At 36.4% G+C, this 26,097-nt stretch overlaps 6 protein-coding genes across 14 annotated transcripts; 3 read left to right on the forward strand and 3 right to left on the reverse strand.

Annotated features, from left to right (window-relative positions):
- Positions 1-134: 134 nt before the first annotated feature.
- LOC115632011 (RNA pseudouridylate synthase domain-containing protein 2) lies at positions 135-3,502 on the forward strand. Of its 3 annotated transcripts, none has more exons than XM_030528941.1 (10): positions 135-623; positions 1,334-1,487; positions 1,544-1,766; positions 1,963-2,050; positions 2,116-2,336; positions 2,383-2,585; positions 2,649-2,861; positions 2,918-3,012; positions 3,093-3,248; positions 3,308-3,502. In XM_030528941.1, exons 1-10 carry the CDS (start codon positions 219-221, stop codon positions 3,374-3,376), a joined length of 1,827 nt encoding a protein of 608 aa, XP_030384801.1. In that variant the 5' UTR covers positions 135-218; the 3' UTR covers positions 3,377-3,502. The 3 variants fall into 3 exon arrangements, with proteins under 3 accessions (XP_030384801.1, XP_030384802.1, XP_030384803.1); XM_030528942.1 differs by having other exon boundaries at positions 136-623; positions 2,395-2,585; XM_030528943.1 differs by lacking the exons at positions 135-623; positions 1,544-1,766 and having other exon boundaries at positions 1,461-1,487.
- Positions 3,503-3,565: 63 nt separating this feature from the next.
- LOC115632015 (lysosomal thioesterase PPT2 homolog) lies at positions 3,566-5,099 on the forward strand. Its single transcript, XM_030528947.1, has 5 exons — positions 3,566-3,829; positions 3,888-3,905; positions 4,111-4,342; positions 4,402-4,675; positions 4,853-5,099. Exons 1-5 carry the CDS (start codon positions 3,698-3,700, stop codon positions 5,049-5,051), a joined length of 855 nt encoding a protein of 284 aa, XP_030384807.1. The 5' UTR covers positions 3,566-3,697; the 3' UTR covers positions 5,052-5,099.
- Positions 4,671-7,857, reverse strand: LOC115632010 (gamma-tubulin complex component 4 homolog). The gene is made up of 8 exons (XM_030528940.1): positions 7,593-7,857; positions 7,382-7,532; positions 7,030-7,315; positions 6,818-6,974; positions 6,144-6,650; positions 5,715-6,081; positions 5,373-5,655; positions 4,671-5,300 (listed from the first exon to the last, which is right to left on the reverse strand). The coding sequence occupies exons 1-8, from the start codon at positions 7,659-7,661 to the stop codon at positions 5,168-5,170; spliced, it is 1,953 nt and encodes a 650-aa protein (XP_030384800.1). The 5' UTR covers positions 7,662-7,857; the 3' UTR covers positions 4,671-5,167.
- A 567-nt stretch (positions 7,858-8,424) lies between these two features.
- On the reverse strand, positions 8,425-9,124 carry LOC115631834 (60S ribosomal protein L9). Its single transcript, XM_030528678.1, has 2 exons — positions 8,874-9,124; positions 8,425-8,814 (listed from the first exon to the last, which is right to left on the reverse strand). Exons 1-2 carry the CDS (start codon positions 9,112-9,114, stop codon positions 8,483-8,485), a joined length of 573 nt encoding a protein of 190 aa, XP_030384538.1. The 5' UTR covers positions 9,115-9,124; the 3' UTR covers positions 8,425-8,482.
- A 681-nt stretch (positions 9,125-9,805) lies between these two features.
- On the forward strand, positions 9,806-14,954 carry LOC115631832 (nuclear pore complex protein Nup154). 4 transcript variants are annotated; one of them, XM_030528671.1, is made up of 13 exons: positions 9,806-9,964; positions 10,024-10,149; positions 10,240-10,402; positions 10,461-10,993; positions 11,060-11,232; positions 11,304-12,253; positions 12,307-12,543; positions 12,601-12,744; positions 12,799-13,345; positions 13,403-13,937; positions 14,003-14,469; positions 14,530-14,652; positions 14,717-14,954. In XM_030528671.1, exons 2-13 carry the CDS (start codon positions 10,051-10,053, stop codon positions 14,847-14,849), a joined length of 4,104 nt encoding a protein of 1,367 aa, XP_030384531.1. In that variant the 5' UTR covers positions 9,806-9,964; positions 10,024-10,050; the 3' UTR covers positions 14,850-14,954. The 4 variants fall into 4 exon arrangements, with proteins under 4 accessions (XP_030384531.1, XP_030384532.1, XP_030384533.1 ...); XM_030528672.1 differs by having other exon boundaries at positions 9,806-9,960; XM_030528673.1 differs by having other exon boundaries at positions 9,953-10,149; positions 12,331-12,543.
- Positions 14,955-15,233: 279 nt separating this feature from the next.
- On the reverse strand, positions 15,234-26,067 carry LOC115631833 (tubulin polyglutamylase TTLL4). 4 transcript variants are annotated; one of them, XM_030528674.1, is made up of 12 exons: positions 25,955-26,067; positions 25,520-25,668; positions 23,837-24,476; positions 22,796-23,628; positions 22,391-22,735; positions 21,974-22,331; positions 21,784-21,908; positions 21,229-21,668; positions 20,993-21,163; positions 20,657-20,935; positions 15,549-15,717; positions 15,234-15,471 (listed from the first exon to the last, which is right to left on the reverse strand). In XM_030528674.1, the coding sequence occupies exons 3-11, from the start codon at positions 24,376-24,378 to the stop codon at positions 15,658-15,660; spliced, it is 3,153 nt and encodes a 1,050-aa protein (XP_030384534.1). In that variant the 5' UTR covers positions 24,379-24,476; positions 25,520-25,668; positions 25,955-26,067; the 3' UTR covers positions 15,234-15,471; positions 15,549-15,657. The 4 variants fall into 4 exon arrangements, with proteins under 4 accessions (XP_030384534.1, XP_030384536.1, XP_030384537.1 ...); XM_030528676.1 differs by lacking the exon at positions 23,837-24,476; XM_030528677.1 differs by lacking the exon at positions 23,837-24,476 and having other exon boundaries at positions 25,962-26,019.
- Between the last annotated feature and the right edge of the window lie 30 nt (positions 26,068-26,097).

The following is a 26,097-nucleotide window of genomic DNA, read 5'->3' on the forward strand; positions in this document are numbered from 1 at the left end:
AACACTATCAACAATTCGATAGCATTATGTTTTAGTGGCCATCGTACTTTTTGTATCTATAAATAGCATTTCCATCAATTGCAAGTCTTTTTTGTTGGTGGTTTGTTTGTTTACCGATAGTCAGCCGGCAGTATCATCGACAATTTTATAGCTTAGTATAAGCGACCTTAAAATTTACTGTTGTGCAAATAAATAATAGCTAAAAGAAACAGAACCTCATGAAATTTCTCAAAACACTGGAGAATTTTATCCGCTCGGCAACTGCTACGCGTTTCAAAAGGTTCAAGAACTCTGCTAAAAAATATCTTCCGAATACACACGGTTTAGTTGCTAGTGATCCCAGAGTCACTTTGACTAACGAACTTTGCAAGAACCACTTAATAATACCAGATAAATTGACACTATTACACAAGTGTAGGAGCGGGTCGTCTTTACCAATTATGGCAATACCACAACACAAGAGCTTACGACATGCTCAAACCCAACATAGTGCGGAACCTCTAGACTTAGATAATATTTTTCTGCACAAGGCAATGCTCAAAGAGGAATTAAAGAAAAGCGATGAACAATGCACGTGGTTTTACGATGTAGACCCATCACTATTGTCAACTACCAATGATCAGGTAAAGCTTAAGAGCTAGATATGAAGATATATGTATGTATGTATATTGATTAAGTACATACTATATATGACTAAATAGACAAGCCATGTGAAAACATGCATTGGAGTTCTTGTACTAAATTTTAAGCTCCTTTCGATTGGGAGTGGACAATCAAATAATTCACCCGCCCGTAAAACTAGTGAATATAAATTTGCAAATATTTTTCCTAAAATATGAATGAATAAAACAGAAACAAGCTATCAAATAAATGTTATTTTTCATAATGTCAATGTTTCATTATTATTATTGTTATTAAGTGCTATAATTTTTTTAATAAGTACAGATGGGGTGTTATACATATGTATATAGGGTGCACCATGCAAATCTTTGGCATCTGGCAACCCTATAACTTTCAAAACTGTTTTCAGATTGTCTTATAATAACCCACGTTCAAAACTTAAAAAGAGACAATTTTTGCTATGGAAGCGAACACAAAGCGGCGACACCATTAAGGTTCCCAGATGTGAAATCTCAACGTCCATATGGTGCAATGTATTAAGTGCAATGAGATATACTTTTCTTTTAATTTGACCATGAATATATAAAAGGGTGCCCTTAGTTTTTATTAAACACTACAGGTATGGCAGGTGACCTGATAAACAAGAATGCATAAGAGTATATTAACAAACACTGTTTTCTAACATATGCCTGTTTGTTAAATTTTTTTTTAGTTCTTGTCATCAAAAGCTGGTGACGGCCAACATAAGCAGATTCTTGAGAAACGAAAGCCAGATAATGCAGAGCATTTAATTACTTCGAAGAAGCCTAAATTGGAATCCAACGATAATGAAAAGTACGAGGAGACATCTTATTACATGGAAAATGGTAAATATAATGCAAAATGTTATACTATTGTACAATAATAAATTAATTTTACAAAGATCTGCGTAAGGTGTATCCTTACCTATTTACATTCACAACATACACGAAGGGACGATGGGTAGGCGAAAAAATTTTGGAAGTGTTCGCGCGTGAGTTTCGAGCGCAACCAGAAGAGGAATATAAACGTTCTATAGAGGTTGGCACACTAACAGTTAATCATGAAAAAGTGCCTATAGATTATCGGCTTAAGCATAACGATTTGCTGGCCAATACTGTGCATAGGTATGCATATATTTAATAATTTATTTAAAAAAATATTGATAAACAAATTTAATTCCATAATAAAATCTCGAATTGGAAAATCGAATATACACTTATCTTCAGCGGTTTTCATTCGAAGCGCCTAATCGAAAGCATTTTAACAACAAATAGCTTATATTCACAGTTAAATTAAAAAAGAAAATCATTTTCCTTGCAGACATGAAGTTCCAGTCACATCGCAGCCCATTAAGATAGTACACATGGATAAAGACATAATTGTTGTTAATAAGCCACCATCTATACCAGTAAGTCAAAAGTTTAAGCATTTCTAAAGATCACTCGACTAAATTATTCTTACCTTTTTGCAAAGGTGCACCCTTGTGGGCGATATCGACATAATACTGTGGTTTTTATTCTTGCCAAGGAATTTAACTTGAGGAACTTACGTACAATCCACCGTTTAGACAGGCTTACATCAGGACTTTTACTATTTGGAAGAACTCCAAACAAAGCCCGCCAACTTGAGCAGCAAATAAGGAATAGACAAGTACAGAAGGAATATGTTTGTCGAGTCGAAGGAAACTTTCCAGAGTGAGTATCATATAGAACAATCTTACGATTTTGTAAATTATAAAAGTTTTTCTTGTAGTGGCGTGGTTGAGTGTAAGGAACCCATTGCAGTAGTGAGCTACAAGATTGGTGTGTGCAAAGTATCACCCACAGGGAAGGACTGTCAAACGACATTTGAAAAGATATCACAAGTTGGAAACTGGAGCATTATTCTCTGCAAGCCACTAACGGGACGAATGCATCAGATTAGAGTACACTTGCAGTTTCTGGGTAGATATATAAATATACAATATACTTGGGGAAAAATAGTTAACCGTTTCATTTAATTTACAGGTTATCCAATCGCCAATGATCCGTTATATAATCACACAGTGTTTGGATGTTTAAAGGGGCGAGGCGGTGATATAGGTGGAAAAAGCGACGAAGAGCTAATTAATGATCTGATCCATGTTCACAACGCTGAAAATTGGTTAGGTATTGATACAGACTCGGATTTACCAGTTGTGAACTCTGTTGAGGGTGCTAATTCTTCCAACGGAGAATCTGGTTTGTAGGACCATGCTTATTAAAAAACTTAATGAAAATAAAATATATTTTTTTAGCAATCTTCAATCCTAATATCCCTGTTAGTAATTCAAATGACTTAGACGCAGCAAATCTAGACTCTTCCAAGCTCCAGACTACCAATAAAAAGCCGGTATGTACCTAGTTTAGTTATATATTTTATTAAATTTCACTTATTAATTTTTTTTATATTTCACTTTTGCGGCTTGCTAGGTCGCTGTATCAAGTCAAACTGGCCTTGAGGTACCAGACCAATACTTTGATCCAAATAAAATGACAACACACCCCCATTGTAACGAGTGTAAGATTAACTATCGGGATCCCACCCCAAAGGAACTTAGTATGTATTTACATGCTTGGAAATATAAGGTATTTTTTATATAGTCATAATACTTTTCGAAGGTCGCTTGTACTTTTCTTTTTTTTAGGGTCCCGGGTGGGAGTACGAAACTGATTTACCGGATTGGGCCTCGCCAAATTGGACTGAAAGTACCTAGCTTGCTTTATTGTATTAAATTTTTAATACAATAAATTATTGTAGGCTTTTCAAAATAACTTCGAACTCTTTATTAGTAATAAGTTTACGATAGATCATGTAAGTAATAAACCCAATTTTTTGTTTATTTTTTTATGTTTTTGAACTACTTGAAAAAGAGGACAAAGCAGTACTCCTGCAATATATCTCAATTGTAAATAAAAATTGGTATTGGTGTGCATTAGTGACGGCGATATTATCGATAAGTCCAAAAATCGATAGCAACGGCAAATAAATATTCGAATGATCTATAAATTGACTGCACAAGAAGATAGTATCGACAATGAGACCAGCGTTTTTTTTTGTTATAAGTATTTGTTTTGTTTTGACTTTGGGTTATAAGCCGGTGGTAGTTTTGCATGGAATATTGTCCGGCGCTGAATCAATGGTATCATTAGTACAACAAATAGAAAAGGTTTTTAAAGTTTAATATGTGCATAATGAAGAAATAATAGTCCACTATCTATTTCCAGCACCATCCTGGTACAAAGGTATGTACATATATATGTATGTATATACATACATACATATACATACGAATGTAGAACACCTTTGTGTTACGGTAAAACACAAAGTACGGTAACCTTAACTGCCCAAAAAGGGCATTTGTTTTCAAAACAAACAAAGCAAGCTGACGCATGGCTGAAAATCGTCGTAGACTCGGGGTCCAGCAAAAATAATATAATTTAATTCCAGGTGTATAATTTCGATAGATTCAGTGGTTGGTATAGTCTAGAAAATGCATGGAAGCAAGTAGAACAAGTACGCGACTACATAGATCAAATTGGAAAACTGCACACCGAAGGCATAATTGTTTTGGGCTACTCTCAAGGAGGCCTCTTGGCCAGAGCAGCGATTCAAAGTTTACCCGATCATAACGTCAAAACCTTTGTCTCATTGTCGTCTCCTCAAGCTGGGCAATACGGAAGTAAATGTATTTAATGATTGTGACGTTCTTAAAAGGCATCATTGTTTCTCTATTTTTAGCAAGCTTTCTGCACTTAATTTTTCCTGATCTTGCTGCCAAAACTGCTTTTGAATTGTTTTACTCCAGAGTGGGCCAACACACTTCTGTTGGTGGATATTGGAATGATCCGCATAAGCATGAACTATATTTGAAATACAGCGAGTTTCTGCCAATCATCAACAACGAACGGATAAGCCCGAATTCAACACTTTTTAAAAGGGGCTTAACACGATTGAACAGGTTGATATTAATCGGGGGTCCAAATGACGGAGTAATTACACCGTGGCAGTCCAGGTAAATCCGTAAATACATACGAGTATATGCTGTTTTAATTGTTCAATTGATCATACAAAGGAATTATTTAAATGTGAAAATACTTCAAGTAGTAACATTTGATGATCGTATTTAACTATCAAAATCATATTCGTTACATTGCATCAAGGTAAATTATCTTATATTTTTAACTTTTAGCCTATTTAGCTATTACGATGAATCGTTAAATGTGATTCCGTTCAATAAACGAGAAATTTACACCACAGACGCTATAGGCTTGAAAATACTTGAGGATGCAGGAAAGATAACATTTGTTATAAAGCCGTTCGTTCATCATCTATCGTGGCACACCAACAAGTTTGTTATTAAAGAAGTTATAATGCCCTATTTAGATTAAGTGCAAGCATGTTATAGAAAATGAATAAAGAGGCTGAACCATATGGCACGCGTTATTTTAATATTCTTTTTAAATCTCACTGAGGGAATCTGATAATGTATATACTCATATAAATTTCATTGTTGACTTCTTTTTCGACTGAACCAATGGTTATAATCTAGTCTCAATAAAAGCTGTGTTAGAGGTCCCAAATTTGATGCTGATTTTGTATCCAACATTTTCATTAGGCTCGCAATCGATTGATCAAATCTGGAAAGAAAGTAGCTGGTGTTAGCTTTTGAACAAAGCGCCATAATTGGCAATTACAAATTTCTTCTGTACCTTTCTTCTAGTTGTTCCACATCCTTCAAAGTGTTTTCTGTCGTATCCTCCGTATAGTTTATGGTGATGAACTCCCCACATATATAAAAAATTTCAACTATTATTCGATTAATTGAATTGTCCGAACAACATGTAGACTGATTTATGTCGACTTTCATCTCAACACCATCAAAAAGCAAGAAGCACTGCGAAAGGACATTAGCGAGAAATACGGTGTGTGCCCTTTGGATTTCTCCAAAATCTGCTTTACTTCTTATAGTGTCCATTAAAATGCTGAATTGGCCTAAAATATAAAAACTTATGAGCGCATAAGAGAAAGGTGTTGGTAAGGCTTTCCCTTACTTTCTACAACATCTACTTGAATATAATATTGTAGATTATCCAAGAAAAACATGAGATAGTTGCGCATTTTCAATACGTTTCCGTTTATTGGTTGCTTCCTTTTGGCGGCGGACGTGTGGTTTGCCCATACAAGGTGTAAATCGTATTGCAGCTTTCTTAAAACCAGCAAGAAGCGGAAAACCTTGTTATATTGCTTAACAACTTTTGGCGAAAATAGAAGATTTAATGGCCATTTGTAAATATACTTCAAGTAAAAATTTTGAAATATATCGAATTCGCAAAATCCGTCGAAATCGACATTGCTATTTTGCACGATTAGAGAAAAGTGCTCCAAGTCGTCTGTCATGCCCATAATATGTGCAGCCACCTGTAAGAAATAAAAACACTTTTTTTATATGAACAAACATGTTTAGATAGTTGCAAACTAACTTCAAACGATCTGGTGTAATTTCTATAATGCAGTTCAGAATTGCCCTTCGTGGCACCATTTAGTTGTCGAAGAAACTCAAGGTAGAACTCGCCACGTCCTAACAGGTAAAAGTCCTTTATCAACTCCATTTGATGCTCCAAATTAACCTTATTTTTGGCAATTTCTGAGAGCCGCATGCTAACATATTTTTTAATATCATAAACAACTTTTTCGAAGTGAACTACGCTGATTTTATCATCGTTAGCGAGCTCTTCAACCATTTTTTGAAAAATGTATTGTTTTCCACTCCAAAGTTCACTGATATTTTCTCTGGTTGATTCACATAGAGTCATTTGCCAGAGGTCAGTCTTGTTTCCGTTCGTAGAGGATCGATCCATTTTAAAGACAAGCACTGTTTGGCCAACAAATACAATTTTCTCCGCTAAGCTGGTTGAGATGAATCCCGGAAGCTGCTGCATATTGATTTCATATTGCCAAATATAATCATCGCAGCTAATACTTTGGTCCTGTTAAAATATAAACAAATACGTAAATATATGAATATTTTGAGTTTGGGGTCATGCGACAACGACTTGACTGTACTCGGCCAACTGCGTTTTTTGACAGCAACACGTTGGACGCTAAGGACGAAACAACTTATGGACGTTTAAGTTGATTTTTTGGGGAGTCATACCGGATATGAAGCTGCCGATTTCCCACCAGTGCTGATGCTATCGTTGAAGCAAGGTGTAAATTTGATAAAGAACTCAGAGTGTTCGTCGTCGATTATACCAAACATTAGCCAGTTAGCTAGATGGGACACAAACGACAATTTCACTGGAGTCAGGACTCTGCATAGTAACATTAATATAGGTGGATACACACAATTAATCACATACATCTTACTTGATTATAGCTCTTTCTAGACTAATATCTCCGTGATTCGATTGCTGATAGAGATTTTGGAGCAGACAACAGCCATGCAGTTTTTGAAGTTGCGTATCCCTTATGAGCTTTCGCAGGAAGAATACAACGGGCAATTGTGCTCTCAAAGCATCGTACACGTACATTAGCGAATTTGTGGAGCTCTTGTAGTAAACCTCTTCCAGTTGGGCTATCATATTATAATGGTCATCAAGCGCATCTCCGACACCACTTGCAAAATTTTTTAGATAAGATCCTTTTGAAAATTCTGCAAGCAATACCATAAGGTATGTATGTATGTATGTTTATGTAGTCCGTCAACTATTTTACTTACCATCAGTTTCAATGGAGGAGCAGGGGTTTTTAGAAATATCAAATTTCTGCACGAAGCTTGCAACTTCATTAAAATATTTTAATATGTTGAGAATCTCAACGAACGTTTCACGTTCACAAGGATGCACAAAGTGGTCGATAGCTGTGGAATCCTTAATGGCACATATTTATATCTAAAGCAAATACATGAACATATGTTAATATATACTTACGAGAATTCCTTTAATACTCAAACCCTTTCTGGTAAATACCAGACATGAAAGTATCAAATCATGGATCATTCTGCTGTTATAAATGAAATTTTGAATTTATTGATTTCAATATCTTTTTTCGTAGGTTCGCTACATTTATTTTCGCAACTCATGAAACAGGCGGCTAATTTGTTATTAAAGTTGAGTCTGTATCAAGACCGATGAAGACGATACTACGCAAAATACAATCGATAAATCGTGTTAGTTATCGTAGACGATATTTTTTGCTGTTTGAATTACCAAAATCCTAAATTATCATTTACATATGCACTTACATTGCAACATACATATGTATTTGTAGTATATTTATGTATATATATGATTTATAATTATTATAATATATATAATTTTTGTATTATAAATATATTATTTTTTTTATCAAAAGAAAACTCGAAACAATTTCTGAAGCAAAAAGACTGAGCTGTCATAGGGCAGCCGTACAAGCGGAACTACTAATACAGAACATTGATTTTCTGTTTCTCCAAGATGTTACACATTTAATGCCAGGTCGGACCACGATGCCATAAAACTAACGTGGAATAGTATTTAAAGACAGTGGAATACATTTAGAGGCATGTAAGCTTCGGGTTTGTCAGAACATTGATTTTCTGTTTCTCCAAGATGTTACACATTTAAAGCCAGGTCGGACCACGATGCCATAAAACTGACGTGGAATAGTATTTAAAGACAGTGGAATACATTTAGAGGCATGTAAGCTTCGGGTTTGTCCTGGTTGGCCTTCGCGCGCTTATAAAGGAAACAAGTTTTGTTATTTAATTAAATACGTTGTGAATGTCTCGGCCAACACGAATTTATTTATAGAATTTTTCGGATGAAACTCGTATGTAATTCTAAGCTTCTAGTTTCACAACTGTAGTCTTTTCAGATACATAAAGACCGTCCAAAAATTTACGGATATCCTTGTTTTTAACGGTGGTTGATTGCTGAATAAGTGCAGCAGAACCAGATACGGCCTCGATATCATTGCCTTCCACAATAAGTTCGTCCTTTTGGGCTGTTGAATTAACAACAGTGACACCAGGCGCCATCTCCACACGGCGTATGTATTTCTCACCCAAAAAGTTGCGAATCTCAATAACCGAGTTGTTTTGGGAGGTTACGCAGTTAATTGGAAAATGAGCATATACGGCACGCATTTTGTACTGGAACCCGAATGTGACACCTAAAACAAAAGCAAATTAGTTAGATAAAGAGGAACAAATGTACTCGCAGCCCACATACCCTTGATCATGTTCTCAATGTGGCTGCAAACGGTGCGCACAGCAGCAAGTTCCTTTTTAGTGCCAAACCATTTTTCCACCTTTAGCGTGCGTTTGTCCGACATGTACATGTCCAAAGCCAGATGCTTAAAGCTGCGCTTCAGAACTCCTCTTTTGCCGGTAATTGTTACCACACGAGCCTTTACGGAGGCTTTAATATCCTTTGGGATTTTAACGCACTGATTTGAGTTGATCGTTCGCATCTTGACGACACTGAAAATAAATAAACACAAAGCTTATTATTGAACGAACACTCGTTAACAGGTCATACTGCCACTTTTACGCAGGAATACATATAATTCAATCCCAAATCTACTATTTTTAGCAGTAAACAAACTATCTGCATATATGTAAATACATATCACTTCAGTAAAATCAGGGAATATTACACACTTGTTAGATACATCAATGAACACTGCACTAATAAGAAAATAAGCAGTTCGTTATGTGGAAATATGTTTTGCCACAAGATTGATACTTCTAGCAATTGCTTAAGCATGAACATTAACTCGATGCATTAAAATTATATTCAATTAATATTGTATACGACTTACACACCTCTACACCGACCGGAAAGAGGCTGGGAAAAGAAAGGAAATTTTTGACGTTTCCAAATAGTAGCGTTGCCATATCACCGAGCCGGCAAGGGATTTTTATAAAGCTTTAAATATATCGAAATACATAATTGCAAACAACATCCGATGCGAACTATTTTTCATTCACTATCAACTTAATGCAGAAACGGAACACAATATTTGCAGATACATATAAATATTTTGTCCCACCATTCCTTTTGGTCTTTAGTCCGAACGTATGTATTCGACAAAAGTATCGGATCCGTACCGAAATTTTACTGAAAATAAATGTATAATTTGTCAAAAGTAGTAAATTGAAAGTTCGTTTGTTCCGTATAAAAATAGAGAATAGTAGATCAGTGACAAAAGGAACTTATTCGATAAGTTCGTTCGTTCATTTTATTTCCTTGTGCATAGCTGTAAAATGTAGATTAGAAGTATTTTCCAACACTTAATGGCGGGACTTGCAGTGGCGTGGGTAACATTCGGCAAATTTACTATTTACAATAATTTGGTTCGTCCTCAAATCCCATCTAGTGACATATTCTTGAAAAGGCAGTAGCAATGAATGAAACACAAGTGCAAGTTGACCTGCTGCTGGCTGCTGGAAATATGCTTGAATGGCACGACAATTGTGACAGACACAAGCCGGGGCTTTCAGAGGTGAGCTCATGGTTTATAATTTAAGAACTGAAATTTAGGCAAAATATCTGTATGTACGTATACATATGATCATATAAATGTGTATTTTAGCTGACTGGAATCAGTCAACAATGCAGAGCAACAATGAGCGGTCTCAATGACTACGACTACCAGAGTTTGGCGAGCTTAATTTCGGACCCTGCTTATAAACTCAAACAATTACGGACTGTGAGCAAATCAGCAATTCCAAATGAAATCTTGGAACATTTTAAGCGTAAATATTTCAGCAAAATTTATTATTTTTCTCATAATTAAATCCAGAATTTGTGTAGATATCAAATGTCACTGTACAATGGGACTATTTCCTGAGATCGGGCGAGCATGGCTGACAATCGATTCGGAAATATATGTCTGGAGTTTTGGCAGTACTAAAGACATTGCCTATTATGATGGTCTGAGCCATTTAATTGTCAGTGTTGGCTTGGTTAAGCCCAAAGATGGTGTTTTTGTAAAGGACGTTAAGTACCTAATGTTGCTCACAACCCCAATTGAGGTAATCATATTAGGCGCCACTTTTGGAGAAGATAACAATAATAGTGGAGGATCAAGGCTGCCACAAAGTCAAAAATACAGTCAAATGCAGCTGATGAATAAGCCCATTTTTGTCCTGGGCACGGACAATGTCTCCATAAATGTTATCCAGGGCAGTGAGGATGGTCGTATCTTTTTGGGTGGTCGGGATGGTTGCTTATATGAAATTTATTACCAGGTGGAATCAAGTTGGCTTGGTAAACGATGCAAAAAGATAAATTTATCACAGGGTATTGCATCCTATATGGTACCAAGTTTTTTAAAACTGTTCACGGTGCGTATTAAGTTAGTCACGCAATTGTCATTTATCATTTATATCAAACTCTACTTATTTTGACAGGAGGTTGATCCCATCGTCCGAATTGCGATTGACAACAGTCGTAAATTACTCTATATTCTGACCGAGAAAAGTTCTATCGAAGCTTGGGACATGGGTACGAAGTACACAAACGCTCGACGACTTTGCAAAATTACTCAAAGCGATATTGCTGGCCAAGCTATCAATTTAATCAAGTAAGTAGTTAAGGCTTGCTTTTTTGTATGTTTTATATAATTACTTATCATTATTATTTTATTAATTCTAGGACGGTCGACCCTTCAATCTTCAAGTGTATCAAAGCCATTTGCCCTCTCACGTTAGATGATTCCGACAATTTGCATCTTGTGGCAGTAACACAAAGCGGAGTACGTTTGTACTTCTCTACCAAGTCATTGAATTTTCAAAATCAGCAAAACAGCCCGCTACAGCCCTTTGGCATTAATCAGCCTTTTCCGCCTCCAACGTTTCAAGGAGAACGTGAATCACCGAACGGTTTGTATTTATTGCATGTCCGTCTCCCGCCTGGCTATACTCCCAACTCGACTACGAATAAGCCAAAGCAAGTGCACACAGCACACTATACTGATGGAACTACATTTTTGGTCACGACGCAGCAACAAGAGCAGGACCTACTTTGGTCGGTCAGCTCTGCACCCTTCACCGGCTTTTCATACCTCGTCGAGTCCACTGCATTGGAAGCATTGGACGGCACAGTGTGGTCTTTGTCGGAGTACCCTGATGCGTTCAGGCCGCAAAGGAAGTCGTTGCTCAAAAATGATCGTGTTCCTCGAAAAATTGCTCTGCTCACTAATCAGGGAACGCACATTATAGAGCTGCTGAAGTCTGCTGATATTCTGCAGCAGGTCTTGCTGGCTTGCAACGGTCCACATCATGAAGCTGTGAAAATGTTCTTTCAAACACAGTCAGAGCGAGAGGCATGCGCCACTGCCTTGTTGCTGGCGACATCAGATGAATATTTGGGCGGTGACATTGCCATGTGGGCCGCCCAGGCTTTCTTGCTGTATGGCGGCGAACCGTGCCTTCAAAACAATTTGAATGCTGTCAATCGTAATCTGCAGAGCCCGTCTATGGGCGCCAGCTTTGGCAGAGACCGTCAACTAAGATTTATGTCCACACCAATGCCAGATATGGGCCAAATCAGTCCATCTGGCTGCCTATCATCTGCGGCGAAGTCCAGCCTACCACTTAGCCCTAGTAAGTAACACGTTTCAATTGACTATGACGTTTAATAATTATGACCGTTTCAGTTGATCATCCGCAAACCTCATTAGCCCCTGGAAATGACAACAGCACAATTGTATATTCGGCCAAACATGATGGTCTGTATTTATATGTGTCCCGCATGCTGCGATCCATTTGGCAAATGCACTGCGTAAATGAAGATCTCTGCTCTACACTTAACCCTAACGATTGCGCGCAACTTCTAGCGGAACTGCGGTCTCTGCGATGCTTTCTGGAAACCCACTCTGTTCATGATCTTTCGTGTAGGTCTATACTTGATATAAAGGAAATACTTAAATGCTAAAACCAATCACTTTTAGCTACTACCCGCCTGCCTTTCGACAGCCATTTAAGTAGGACTAACGGCTATATATCACTTGCAATGATGGCTAACAATCGGAATATAACAGAGCAGGCGCAAATCGAGGAGAAGCGATCCCTTTCAGCGCTTAATCATTTCATTAGTAAGTTTTAAAAACATGGATATTTAACATGTTGTTTAATTGTTGCTTTTGCAGGGCACGCTTGTGAGGTAATCGCACTGTGGAGCATTCTAAACGAGCATCAGTTTCAAGTTCTTTGCCTACAACTTACTGCCGAGCATCAAAAAATGCTGCGATGCTGCACATTTAGGGATTTGTTACTAACCCGCTCCGAGGTGTGTGCATTCCTAATCATCGCACTTATTAATCTGTATCTGAAAGACAAAGCGAGTCTGAACGAAGTTTCGACAAGCTTGCGCGAATTATGCCCCAATTTATATCGACATGAGGATGCCATCACATACAAGGCCACTGAAACCCTCCTGAGTGCTAAAAGCTGTACTTCTGCATTGGAAAAGGATCAAAAGCTTCGCACCACACTACAAATGTGCAAAGATGCGGCCCCCACCCTGCCATTGCATAGCATTTGTCAGCAATTCATCGCGGCAGGCTTTTACGAGGGGGTTGTGGATCTTTCTTCAACGTGCGCTGCCAAAAGCGATCCAGAGGACATCGGTATACATTATTATAACAACGATGAGCCCTCAGACGACCGCGAAGGCTATACTTGCTTCTCAACACGGTAGAAATTCTTTCTGAAACCTTTTCTAATACGACTAATCCTTTGCTCAATTTACAGAATGAATTATTACAAGGAGGTGCAATTGATGCTCGACCATATATACCAATCAGTCTGCAGTAGCAACATGGATCAAGATAGTAATAAGACATATCAATCTGATTGCTTTTCAGCATTGGAAGCCCACGATACTGAAAGTGGGCCAAATCAGAAAATAGCAAAAATCGTTGCGCAAGCCTTGCGAATCAAGGATCCACTGCTGCATGTGACCATATATGAGTGGCTTCTCTCGCACGACATGCTCAGTGAATTGTTGGATATAATTGAGCCTTCACTTGGCGAGTTCTTGCGCCGCAGCGTTAGTCGCAATCCGGAGAATGTTAATTTAATTGATCTGCTGTGGAAGTATTACGAGAAAAATGGACATCACTCGCGTGCAGCACAAATATTAGATAATCTTGCCAAGACACGCAGTGAAAATATATCGTTGGACGTGCGAATTGAATATTTGGTGCGCGCTGTTATGTGCATGCGAAACGAGAACGTTGGCTCCTCCATAACGAATGGAATATTATTAAAGGAGCTGGAAGACAACGTGAGTTTAATTACTAAGTTATTAATACGTATTGCTCCAATTATTTATTTAATCTAAATTTGTAGTTAGACATTGCACGCATTCAGAAAGCGGTATTGGTTGATATGATGGTGTTGGCACACACAAATCGAGAGGCTAGTGTGGCTGTGAAGGAACTTAACTATGCATTATATGATATATCGGAGCTCTATCAGAACTTTGCTGTGCCATTTGATCTTTGGGAGTGTCAACTTTCGATCCTTAATTGCTCACACCATAACGACGCGCTTCTGATTGAATCCGTGTGGGGTAATATCATAAAATCTGTTGTGGAAAGCCCAGGTTCGACACAGGAGCGCAGCACCAGGCTATTCAGTAAAATAGAGCTACTAGTTCGGGAGTTTGGCGAGTCAGGAGCTTGTTTCCCATTTGGTTTCCTAATACGGGAGCTGGAACTAAAGGCTTGCCAGCTACGCCTTCGTGAGGGTACAGTCCCTGAAAAATTAGTCGCAATGAACTTGGACGTTGAACTACTGCTGGAATACTACTCTAGGTAAGTGACTCAAATGCACTTTTACCATTTCAACTATTCAACATAACTTGTATAACGTAGAATGATTTCGATCAACGAAAGAATATGGGCCAACGAAGGCAACGAGTGGCATCTAATCCAGTCCGCCGTAAAGGTCGTTTCACTCCTTGCTGATAATCCGCACGCAATCTGGTATCGTTCAAAGTGGGTAACGGAAAACGAATCCCTAACTTATTTTGTTTACCAATATAAACTGTTATATTTTCAGACGTCGCATTGTTGGAAAAGCTCAAGATATTGTGGCTGTTTGTTTGAATATTTGCTACCAGAAGCCGGATACGGACAGATTACAGTACTCCCTCAAGGAACTTCAAAGCCGATTGCAACGTCTAGTTGGCTAGTGCCATCGATCAGACTAATAGCTTATTTTCATGTATATTTTATAAGATCAAAGAGTAAGCGAAAATGTCTTGAACAAACATTTTATTAAAGTCTATTTATTGTTATCTGATGATTGAGCTCACTTTGGTGGCGTAATTCCTTATGGGTCGAAGAATTAATGTTTTCTATACATTTTAGAAGTATTTTAATTAATTTATTCAGCTCAAAACAATACAATTAAGCTACAATATCTACGACGGAAAAGTGTACTAGGTGGAGGTATGTCGTCGGAGCTATGTCGCTATGCCAAAGCGCCATACTTATATCCTACCTGTTGTTTTTAATTGATAATTGATCCACTGTTATAAATGTATCTGTTGGTGGAATCCTGAGTTGTTAAAATCTTTTTCAATAATCCACTAACAGTGTTTTTATTACATTTTGAACACTTAAATTTGGGTATACTTGTAGATACAAATATATACATAATAGATTTACTAAGATGGACTGACTGACTAACTACTAGCTTACAAAGAATTGATTAGATATCGAACTAATGCATTTCTTATTTAAATACCTAATTTACATCGGCAGCTTTACAGAATTCGTCCAGTCTTTCCGAAATCGAAAAATATAAATAACCTATAAGAGCGAAAAGTTAAAAAATTACTAAAGAAATATTGGTATGCTATAAATTTGTAGAGACATATAGTACATACATAAATAATATACGTAAAATAAATGGATATTTTTCATTTTCTGCGCCGGCAAGACATGGTTTTTCAGTATAAATATCCAAAACTTTGGTATCTTCACTGGATGATTCCTTTAGGTGTGCACTGGCATCTCTGTATTGACGCTAATGTGGTCGCCACTAGCGTTCGAGACCTAGATGACGTAAACAAAATTAGTATATCAGATATTTAAACAATATATAGCGGATAAATTTGAAGTATATATTTTCAATACGCTTAGAACAGTTCTATAAAACCAAAATGGTAGCTCATCTAAAAATTTAGCGAACACTTCCAATTGAATGCGATTATGTTTTTTCTTTAATAATAAATATTCATATATAAATGCTTGTATAAGGAAATTAACATTTTTATAGATAAAATAATAGTATTTTCTATTAATGTAAACCAAAAACAAACAATTTAGAAGTACAACTCTTTTTTACATCTGCTATCTGCTAAAAGAAATGCATTTATCAGTAAATATGATGTCGGCCACACATTTTCAATATTAAACATATTTTCAAAATGTTTTTAAATGCAACTCAAACTTTAAAATAATAATTAAAAATAGCTGCTTAGAACATTTTGTTTACAATAAATATGGAATTTATTCTTACCTTTAATATATTTTAATAAAGACAATAAGTGATAGTAAATAATATAACTGAAAACATTAATCATTGTAAAAGATGCTTTCGAATTTAAAAAAAATAAACATTTCCTACATAAATACTAGTTGCATGCACAGCATAAGTAATTTATTTTTAAGAAGGAAAAGTAAATCCGTTTGAGATAGAAGAAACTTACTCCGTTTTATGATCTGTATTACAAACAAATAAATTCGTGTTTACTGGAAATGGGCACGAGATATAACAACAGGTTGGACAAGTTCTGATAATATTTGACAATTTCTAGCCAATCCACAAATGTATTGTTTACATAATTATTACAAAACGTATTTTTTTGAGATTACAGTACCTTAACATCTTGAAGTATATCACTACGGTACAATTACAAATGATATAATAATTTTTCTAGAATACCTAATTCCATTTTTAACATTTTATAAAACAGCAACATAATTATCTTTAAATTTGTTTCTTCATAACATTTTTACAGAATGGTCAGACAGACAGAGAAATTGGACGAATTTTATAATTATACCATAATATTGATCAAAAATGATCTACTACAAATATGTATATAATATAATAGTACACATCATATGACATAATTGCAAAATTGGACCAATTATCTGTCCGTAGTGTTTCTTGTAGTCGTAAAGGTATATATTTTTTGCATTCAATAATATTTTATCAGACCCTTTTGCTCATGTAACCTATAAAGCGTCTACCTTTTATTGCTTAGATAAGTCATATTGTCGTCTAATAATGCAAATTGGAAGAGCCAAATCGAAACGGTAGCCATATTTTTCGACCGATAAAGGAGACAACAACTACAAGACTAGAAAGTGAAAGTAACAGGAGTTAGCACCAACATAGTGGCTAACGGTAACACGATCTTAATTTGAGAACACTCATCAAGAATACTTTCGTCAACATTGTACTCTGTAAATATATTTTCCATCATCCACTAACACGATAGATGCAAACATTGTCTGCCGCACTAGCCCAGCAGCTTTCAAACAGAAGATATTGGTTTTGGATTTGATAACCCGATTGAAATTTAACAAAACGATGATTACTTTGTTGAAATAAATGATAAAAAACCTGGCTTAACCTTCCTATACTGAAAAGCCAGATAATCAATGGTTCGATTTTATATCTACTACTTATATAGCGTATGGAAGGGATATCCAAATCAACATATGATAGATTTATAACATTATCTTATTCAAATTCACAATTTACATGTTCGATATGTCGAATGCCACAGTCCTTCAATTTTTCTAATACCCCAAAAAGTAAGTCTTAGAGATCATATTTTGATTTTCCTAGAATCGTAGTTTTAAAATTACCCGGATAAATTGAATAGCTTTCGAAAAGGTCCTGATTTTGTTAAAACTATTAACAGTATTTAATACACTTTACCCAACACTATCTACCAGGTCTTGTATTTCTTTGAAATAGTTCTTATTTTCTTTAAAAAATTAATATATCTTATATATCAATTTAGTTGACAAGTTTTGCATTGAATGCAGAGTTAGCATAGCTATCTATTTGTTTATAACATTCTCCTACAAGCACCTTTTCAACAAACAAAAACCCATAAATTATAGCGCTAGTCAATGAACACTGGACACAAAAGGATAAATAATATTCTATTGAGTGACGAAGAAGTATCCAAAAGTGTTAAATTTTCCAACAGATGTCTATTTAATAATCAATCTAGGTGTATAAAGAGACTAACGCAATAATTTATAAGTTTTATACGCCGATACAAAATATGCTATAAATAAATAAATTGTTATGTGTAGGTGGAAGTTTTTGTTTACACAATTTCTAGACAACATTTATTTTAAATTTACAACTAAATTTAGTTTTAAATTACTAATTTGTATTATTGAACAAAGTAACATTTATTAATCACTGATTGGCTCTTTGTGTGGCGCCACGAATTCAACAATTTTATTAAATAAGTTCAATATGATTTCTATGAAACACCTGAATATTATTGTATCAAATATATACGAGTACAATATACAGTGTATATTATAAACTTAAAGTTAAAACGAGTAAAATTGTGCTAACAGTAAGTAACGCTTCAATTACTTATACGATGGTAGCCATAATTACTTTAAGATCCATCTCATAAACTTGAGAATGTAGTCCTGCAATTTTAAAATTACAAACAATATATTTTCATCGTGGTCTACTCAGAAAAATTCTAGTGCTTGCAATTTCAAGCAATTGAAAATTAAAAGAAACTAAAAGCTTTCGAAATCAGTTCTCGGCTCGGTGGGTAGAAAAAAAAAGAAAATCTGTTTCCCATATGGTTTCGAATAAGGGAAAACATACATAAGTACATACGACAAATGGCGCCAACAACAACTCGATGTGCGCTAGCTTATTTGTGGGAGGAATGCGCGTTTTTACTCGATCGGTTTTAAAATTGATTTGTATTTTCAAATCTTGCCATTAACTATATTTACGTTTTGTAACATATTAAAAAAAAAAACAACAAACATTTATAAGTTACTGTAACGGAAATAATATCTCTAAATGTATTACATTTATCCATTTTACTGTTGATCTTAAAAAACTAATTTAGCTTCGAATCTGACCATACATTTTATTTAAGCAACTCCTATTAAGTCAAACTAATACAACTATAAGGCACTGAACACTACTTTTTTACTGATCGATCCATTATATGTATATTTATACGAAAAACAAGGTTATTTCGATATTACGTTTGTGTATTCTAAAAACAAAAGGGGAATCGAACTATCACAGCGTGTTGGGAGTTAACGAATCTAGTTAGCTAACGTTCGAAAACAGAAGGGCTGCACTTATCAATTATATGCAGGCTTAATAGTTCAGTTCAGAAAAGAAGTTAATACAATCTACATGTGTTAATATATTGTGCTAAACTGTCTCCTCCTTTAACTGCATACTTTCTATTGACAGCACGGCGGAATTCATCGCAAAAAACATTTCATTTTTGATAGGTAAGGTAGGTTTCAACCTTATTGGTGCAATTTTAATTGCAGAAAGAACGGAATTCCATAAAAAATTCCATATACGTATCAAACAATCAAGCTTATGTTATTACTTGATATTGGCAGAAAATTTGTTGTTTTGAAAGCCAGAAGTTATCTTCATATTGCCTTCAAATTGCAACAAACTGCAACCATTTTGGTATTTATCAGTATATTACTTCAATTATAAGAACGGAAAAATCATAGCAACGCATTGTTTTGGAAACCTTACACGTTTTAAAAAATTTGTGGATATACTACGTGATTAAAATCATTTTCATTTCCTACATAGATTTTATGATCTGTAGGTTCCTTTTTTTACATTTATAAATGTTCTATTATCTTGTTCTGCTCAACATAATGTTTATACTAAAATGATTTACAATGAAATACAACATTGTATCTTCGATAAGAACGACGAGCCGGCTAAGTTCTCCATCATAAATTTGAAATGTCACTAACAACAGAACAAAACCAAAGTACATTATAATAATACTTGTATATATTGTATAAACATATAAAACCTATGTACCCAAGTATATGTATACTCGCAACTGGTATTAATATGATCACGCATGATAGAATTAACTTACGATAGTAGAGTGCACGACAGCGCCAATAGAACGATTGAACAGCTTGCCAACAGTCCTCAAAATTCAACAAAAGGCATAACCAATATGAACTTTTTTTAATCAAAACGGAGATATTTATATGTTTGTGTAAAAGTTTCCCCCCAACACCCAAAATACGAGCTAAAAATTCAAACTTTATTTGTTACAGTTATATCTAAAAACATTTCCTAGTTTGGGGCGCATCTCACATATAAATAAAATATTACAATAAAAGTTATCCGAGGGAATCCGGCACCTACATATGAATGCAAAAATATATGCGGCGTACAACGTATTGGAGAAATAATGGGTCTGGAAGCTCCACTGAACTTTAGCCCATACTCGTATACACAGATTTAAGAGAATTATTAATTTTTTTAAATTCAAAATCTGATTTTAAACTTGAAAAGTTTCATTTAACTAAAAATTTGAAAAAGAAAAAACCTTTGTGTTTTCATGCACCTTACCTACCTAAATATACTCTGGTACCATATTTCGTTTGCGGGAAGTTCATGTAACAAGCAGAAGGAGGCGTTGCGGACCCCACAGAGAATATGAATCTAGTCGATTCGATCTAGCCCTGTCTGCCTGTCCGTGTGAACATCCAGATCTCAAAGACTATAAGAGCTAGAGACACGAAATTTTCCCAACTAAGGTATGTACTTATAATTCCACTTTTGTTAATTTATATGATTATTCTACACATAGCTTAAGCTTTTCCACTTGTTTCCCCCTTTAGGTCTTGAGATAGATACATATGTATTTGATTGTAATAATCAGTAGTCCGAATAGATGAAATGATATTGAACACTTCTTACCTTTTTCGCAGGGGGCGCTGGAACTTGCAGATGGTATTTATTTTGACAATAGCTCCGCAAGAGAGCGATGCCTTCGATGCGGTTGTTGGCGTAACGCGACTCCCATGCATCAAGTAGGCGGTTATAGTAGCGCGGGCTGTCGTTGTATTTGAGGTATTTGTGGGTCCGATCTGTTGGAAAAATTCGCTCTAGCGGCGCGCATCGCGCCAATTCGTCTTCAGCGATTATCAGGCAACGCACATCGTCGGGTGTAAGAGTTTGCAAGATCGAATCAATGTACTGAAATTTATTTTATATTTTCAATTGCCATTATTAATTTTGAAGCTCTGCACTGACCTCTTCTCTGTGCTCCATTGATTTGCGTGTGAAAGTATTGTGTTTGGCCTTTTCATCGCGAGACAAATAATTAATATATAATCGTTTATCATAACACAGTGGTGTTTCTGGTGGGAACGAGTACTCGGCGGCTAGCTCCTTTTGCTTTTCTTGGGTTAGTTTAGGTGGTACCTTTTGAAAGAACCATATATTTAAATTTAAAAAAAATTGTTTTGACAGTTCTTATAGCTGCTTACATTGTATAGTGCGGTGTTAAGAACACCTTGAACCAAAGGAGCTTTCACGTGCGCATCCAGTGGCAATTCGGAATGCAGGCTTGGCGATATATTCACTTCCAACAACCAAGGTACAAGGTCTGAGTCCAAAATGACATCAAACCCAAAAAGCTCAAAGCAGCTGTATTTTGATTCCACATTAGCTCTGATCATGCTATTCATGCCGTTTTCCCCAGCTAGAATTGTGCGCAGCACAAGTCCTCGCAGGGCCTCCCATAGGGAGTCTGTGTGTACCCCGCGATTAGCCAAATAGGTCCACAGCGATTTAATAGTCCATTTGTGTCCGTGACAGGCGTTAACGTCCTCATTCTTTGAATAGTTCGAGCTGAACTTATTAATGCTGTAGTTAGTTAGATGCATGCAGCGATCGTTCAATGTGTCGGTTTTAGCGCTGTACTTCACTGTAAACAAACCAAAATTGAAAATATTTGTATTGGATTGGGAATAGAACTGTGCACAGAGCTGCTTAACACCCTAGCCAATGCTAAAGAGGTCCGACTCCGGACTCCGACTTACCGGAGGCAAAGCGGGCCAAGCCATTGTGGTACATATACACTCTTAGTGGATTTACCGAAGTTACGAGCACATAAAGACGCAAATCAAATTTGCTGCCGTTAATAAGAAGCGGCCGCTCTATATATCTTAAAAATAAAAAGGATTGTTTGAAAACGAAGTATATAGTTGTCTTTTTATATTAGTCACTCACTTTTGTACGATTAATGGCCTACGCTTTGGTATCTGGGCCCAGCGATTTATAACACGTATGCCAGTGCCGCGTGCGCTGGCTGGAGGCTTGATAATCCATTTAGTGTTCCGCTGTGCGTATTTTGGCCAATGCTTTCGCAATGTGCCCAAATCATTCGGAATGATATAGGTCCTTGGCATGAATCCGAACTCTTTGTTGCTGTGTTTGTTGATTTGCCTTTGCAAATTTTTCCAGCACGAATCCTTGCGTCCAATACGAAACGAACCGGGCAGATGATTGATTTTTTGATACGAGCGAATTGTTTTGAAACAGGGCGATTTTAGATGTTTACCCCACACCCCCATCCAATCGTTGGTTTCTGTAAATAAATGGAGTTATTATTATTTCCGAAATACTTAATATTGCTCTTAGACACACTTTTAAGCATTCGCATGCCACTATTCGCCAAGATAAGTCGCACGACTTTTGGCATTATGTTGGTCATCCGCCACTTCAGTACTCTGTGGAGTTCTGCCGGCACTTTGGGCCCTTTTTTGGTGTTCGATGAGAAGGATAAATAGGGCGGAACATAAGGAAAAAGGCTCGGCACTAGTAGGGAATCGGGGTTTTTCATATCATCCTCAGAGGAGGATGACAGAATGCTCGGCGAGGTTTGCGTTGAAAACCGATCCACGGAATGAGTCAACTTATATGCATGGGCTCGGTACCCATCTTCGTTGTCTGAGCTGACACTAACCGTATCGGATTCGTCAAAATTCGAAACTGGAATTTAAAGACACATAATAATTAACTCTTCAATGGAATCATAATATTTTAACTTACTATTGTCGAGATCATCGTCTTCATCTATATCATCATCACGATCGAAATCAATGGGGCTTTTGTTAAGTGCAACCCTAGCATCTGGCTCGACTAGAATAACGGTCGATAATACTCCTGCCTGAGCTTTAGATGATTGCTGTTTGGCATTTTGAGAGCGAAAGGAACTAGACTGTTGTTTTCGCGACGCTCGTGGACTTTGACTGTTGTATAATAAGACCCTATGTACTGTTGGCAATAGTTTTTTTGATGTAGACCCACCTCGGACCCTTTTCGGAGTCAAGGGTAATCGAGGTGCTGTCTGGGATAAATCTCTTCTGTTCTGGCATGTCGTTGATTCGTCGTTCTTGATGTTATTGTTATTGTTTGCTGCCGAAGCATCTCCAGCACCAAACTCATTGGCTTCAACGCGCCTCACATACTGACGATGGACCGGGATTCGTGGGTCTACCTGGCAGTCGACGTGTTCTTTGCTATCGTAAAAATCTTTCAAATCGAGCTCTCCGGCAACTTTGATCAGCCCGGACTTTTTAAAATCGTCGCCATACCATTCGCTTTCATCATATGGCATATTGTTGTTGGTGAGCTTCTCTTTCAAAACAACATGCTTGTAAGGTAATGTGTTTTGATTATCATTGGAGGGATCACGTCTGTTAGACAATGATAAATTTGTGACCTCTGCCCGAGAATTATGGGTCTTGCACTGCGATTCTTTAACCCGATTCATTGGTTTCAAATTGTGTCTTATAATGGAAGAAGTTTCTGTCCCGCGATTGTAGAAATATGAGAAGTAATGCTCGTAGTGTTGATCTGTAGAGGGCGACGGATGTTCAGAGCTGAAAGATAAACAATCAATTTATTCAAGAATCCAGCATTTTTTAAAATTAGCAATAATTTGTGTTGGTGTTTTAACTGAAACTGGCTGTCAAGAAATATGTTTGGGTCAAATAAAAATATGTTAAAAGGGCGGACCTCGTGTAATTCTTATAGAAATTTTATGTATGTAAAATATTTAGATGTGGGGTAAAATTTGAATAAAATTACAGTATCGTATCCCATGTGGGCTCCAGTGAATTTGAAATGGTTTGGTGATAGGCAGGACTCATTTCCCGGCGAAAACGTGTACGAGCTCGAGCTTGACGCTTAGTTCCTTCATTGTCCAATCGAATACGAGCCGACACGGGGGAAAATTTCATCTCCAAGTGCTCAAAGTTGCCAGCCCCATTCCCAACTACATAATGTGGAGCTTTATGTGCGGCTGTCGTTTGGAGTTGCTGGTTCGCATAGGCACTGCGTTCGGCAGATGGAGCATTCAGAAAGATTTTGTTTATACCAAATGTGCAATTGGCATCGCTTTGATAATCTACTCTGTTACATGAGACGACTTTCTCCGGAGTGTTCCTCGACATTAACACTTTGCCGCACCACCTTTGATCGTTCGCAATCCTACCATTATTGTAAAAATTTAATGCACTATCAACGCTGCAGTAGCGGGCCGAAGATCCTTGATGCCGGTTGCTGCTATTGTTGTTGCTGTTACTATTATTATAGTTTTGAGTGAAGTTGGAATTGGTATTATGGCGCATTTCGATCCTTTTTTTTCATATACAAAGTTCGTAATTTGCTTCATACAGATCGGATAGCACAAGCTATGCTCGCAAAACGAACTTAAACTGTTGTAAAGCTGTGAATAATTTGGGAACGAACTTATGTAAGTAGTAAACAAATGTATACATACATATAGTGTATTTTACTTCTTTTGTTGAACAATGAACACTGTTTTAAAGACCTATAAGGAAACGTTTATCATCTACAAATCTATGGGGGTTTTCACCCAGGAGGAAATTGTACGATGAGCTGATCGCGCAGAAATAAACGAAAACAACGAAGGAACACCACCACACTTCTACATACATCGAACAATAAAGGAAATACACAATATTGTGCCATCGCACAATAACGTTTAAATGCTATTATTACAAAATAATTGCTCTAAAAAAATTGATTTGGCACTTTCCGTCTGTAATTGGTCCTTTACAACTATTCCTTCATTCTTACTGCGTTTTTATTTTAACAAAAACAAGACTACAAATGTGAGGAAAATGCATGCATTTTTCAATATAATCATATGCATATACATACATACATATATATCAACAATAAATACAACACTAAACACAATACGGAAACGCTAATGGAAATCGACAGGGCTTGACCTGATTAAGACCAATCATTACATGCTTGAAAAAGTTGTGCCAGCGGATGTAGTGAAGTTTATAAACGACTCGGAAATACTAATGCACGCTTGCGAAGGAGCGCATGACCTCGTTTCAGGCTGCATTTCTTTTTTGTGAAAAAGTCTGTGAAAAGCGGTCATGGCCATGGAAAAGTAAAGCTGTGTTGTAAGCCCCATTTATCGCGCACTTTCCTACTGGGTACATAGAAAATGCATATATGTATGTAAATATATGTGTATAGTATGTATGTATGTGCATAAATATATATTTTACATACACATGCATTCTAAAACATTGCAGGTGTATAACATAGATATGGCTTTACTCCATACAAACTGTTACTTCGAAAAAAAAATTGGCGGCAAATAAAACACATGGTAGCGCTTATTTGCCACATGTATCTACATACATATGTACATATGTATGTATACACAAATTGATATTACCCTTAACATTTTAAAGGAGAATGATTTTGCATACAACAACTTACGTTTTAGAAGGATATAAACTCCGACCTGTCCCGCGGCTTAATATAATTGAGAGCTGCAAATTGTCCGATGATAAGCGACTTTGCCACAGGCCTATTCCAAAGTGAAGAATGTGGGGAGAAGCAATTGAAGCAGAAAAGCCAATCGCAAACTAAAAAACCAATAGAAATGTTTACTTTACTATCGGTGCATTGCTATTATTTTTTTGAAATATGTAACTGTATAAAATGTTTACTAATGACACAAACGATTTAAATGTAAAACTAAAATGCAGATTCACTTCCGAAAATTATTTGTTTCGATTATTTTTGCAATTCGGGTTTGTAATAAAATGCCGTTATTAAAAAATGTCACAGCTTATAACAAAAAAAATATATTTAAATTTTGATGGATATATCCAAGTTACAGGTTTCATTCAAATAATTCACAACACAGACCTGATACCTTTCTACACCCACGCTGCCGACACCATGACGTATTTTCCAAATAGACGCTCAGCACGTGCTGGCTGTTTTCGCAGATTCGTGTTTTCGTAGATTTGTATCGATTTATCGATAATTGAATTATTTCTCGTCGATTA

The sequence above is a fragment of the Scaptodrosophila lebanonensis genome, unplaced genomic scaffold, assembly GCF_003285725.1.
Source record: "Scaptodrosophila lebanonensis strain 11010-0011.00,11010-0021.00 unplaced genomic scaffold, SlebRS2 tig00001412-arrow-pilon, whole genome shotgun sequence".
In the NCBI taxonomy this organism is placed as follows: domain Eukaryota; kingdom Metazoa; phylum Arthropoda; class Insecta; order Diptera; family Drosophilidae; genus Scaptodrosophila; species Scaptodrosophila lebanonensis.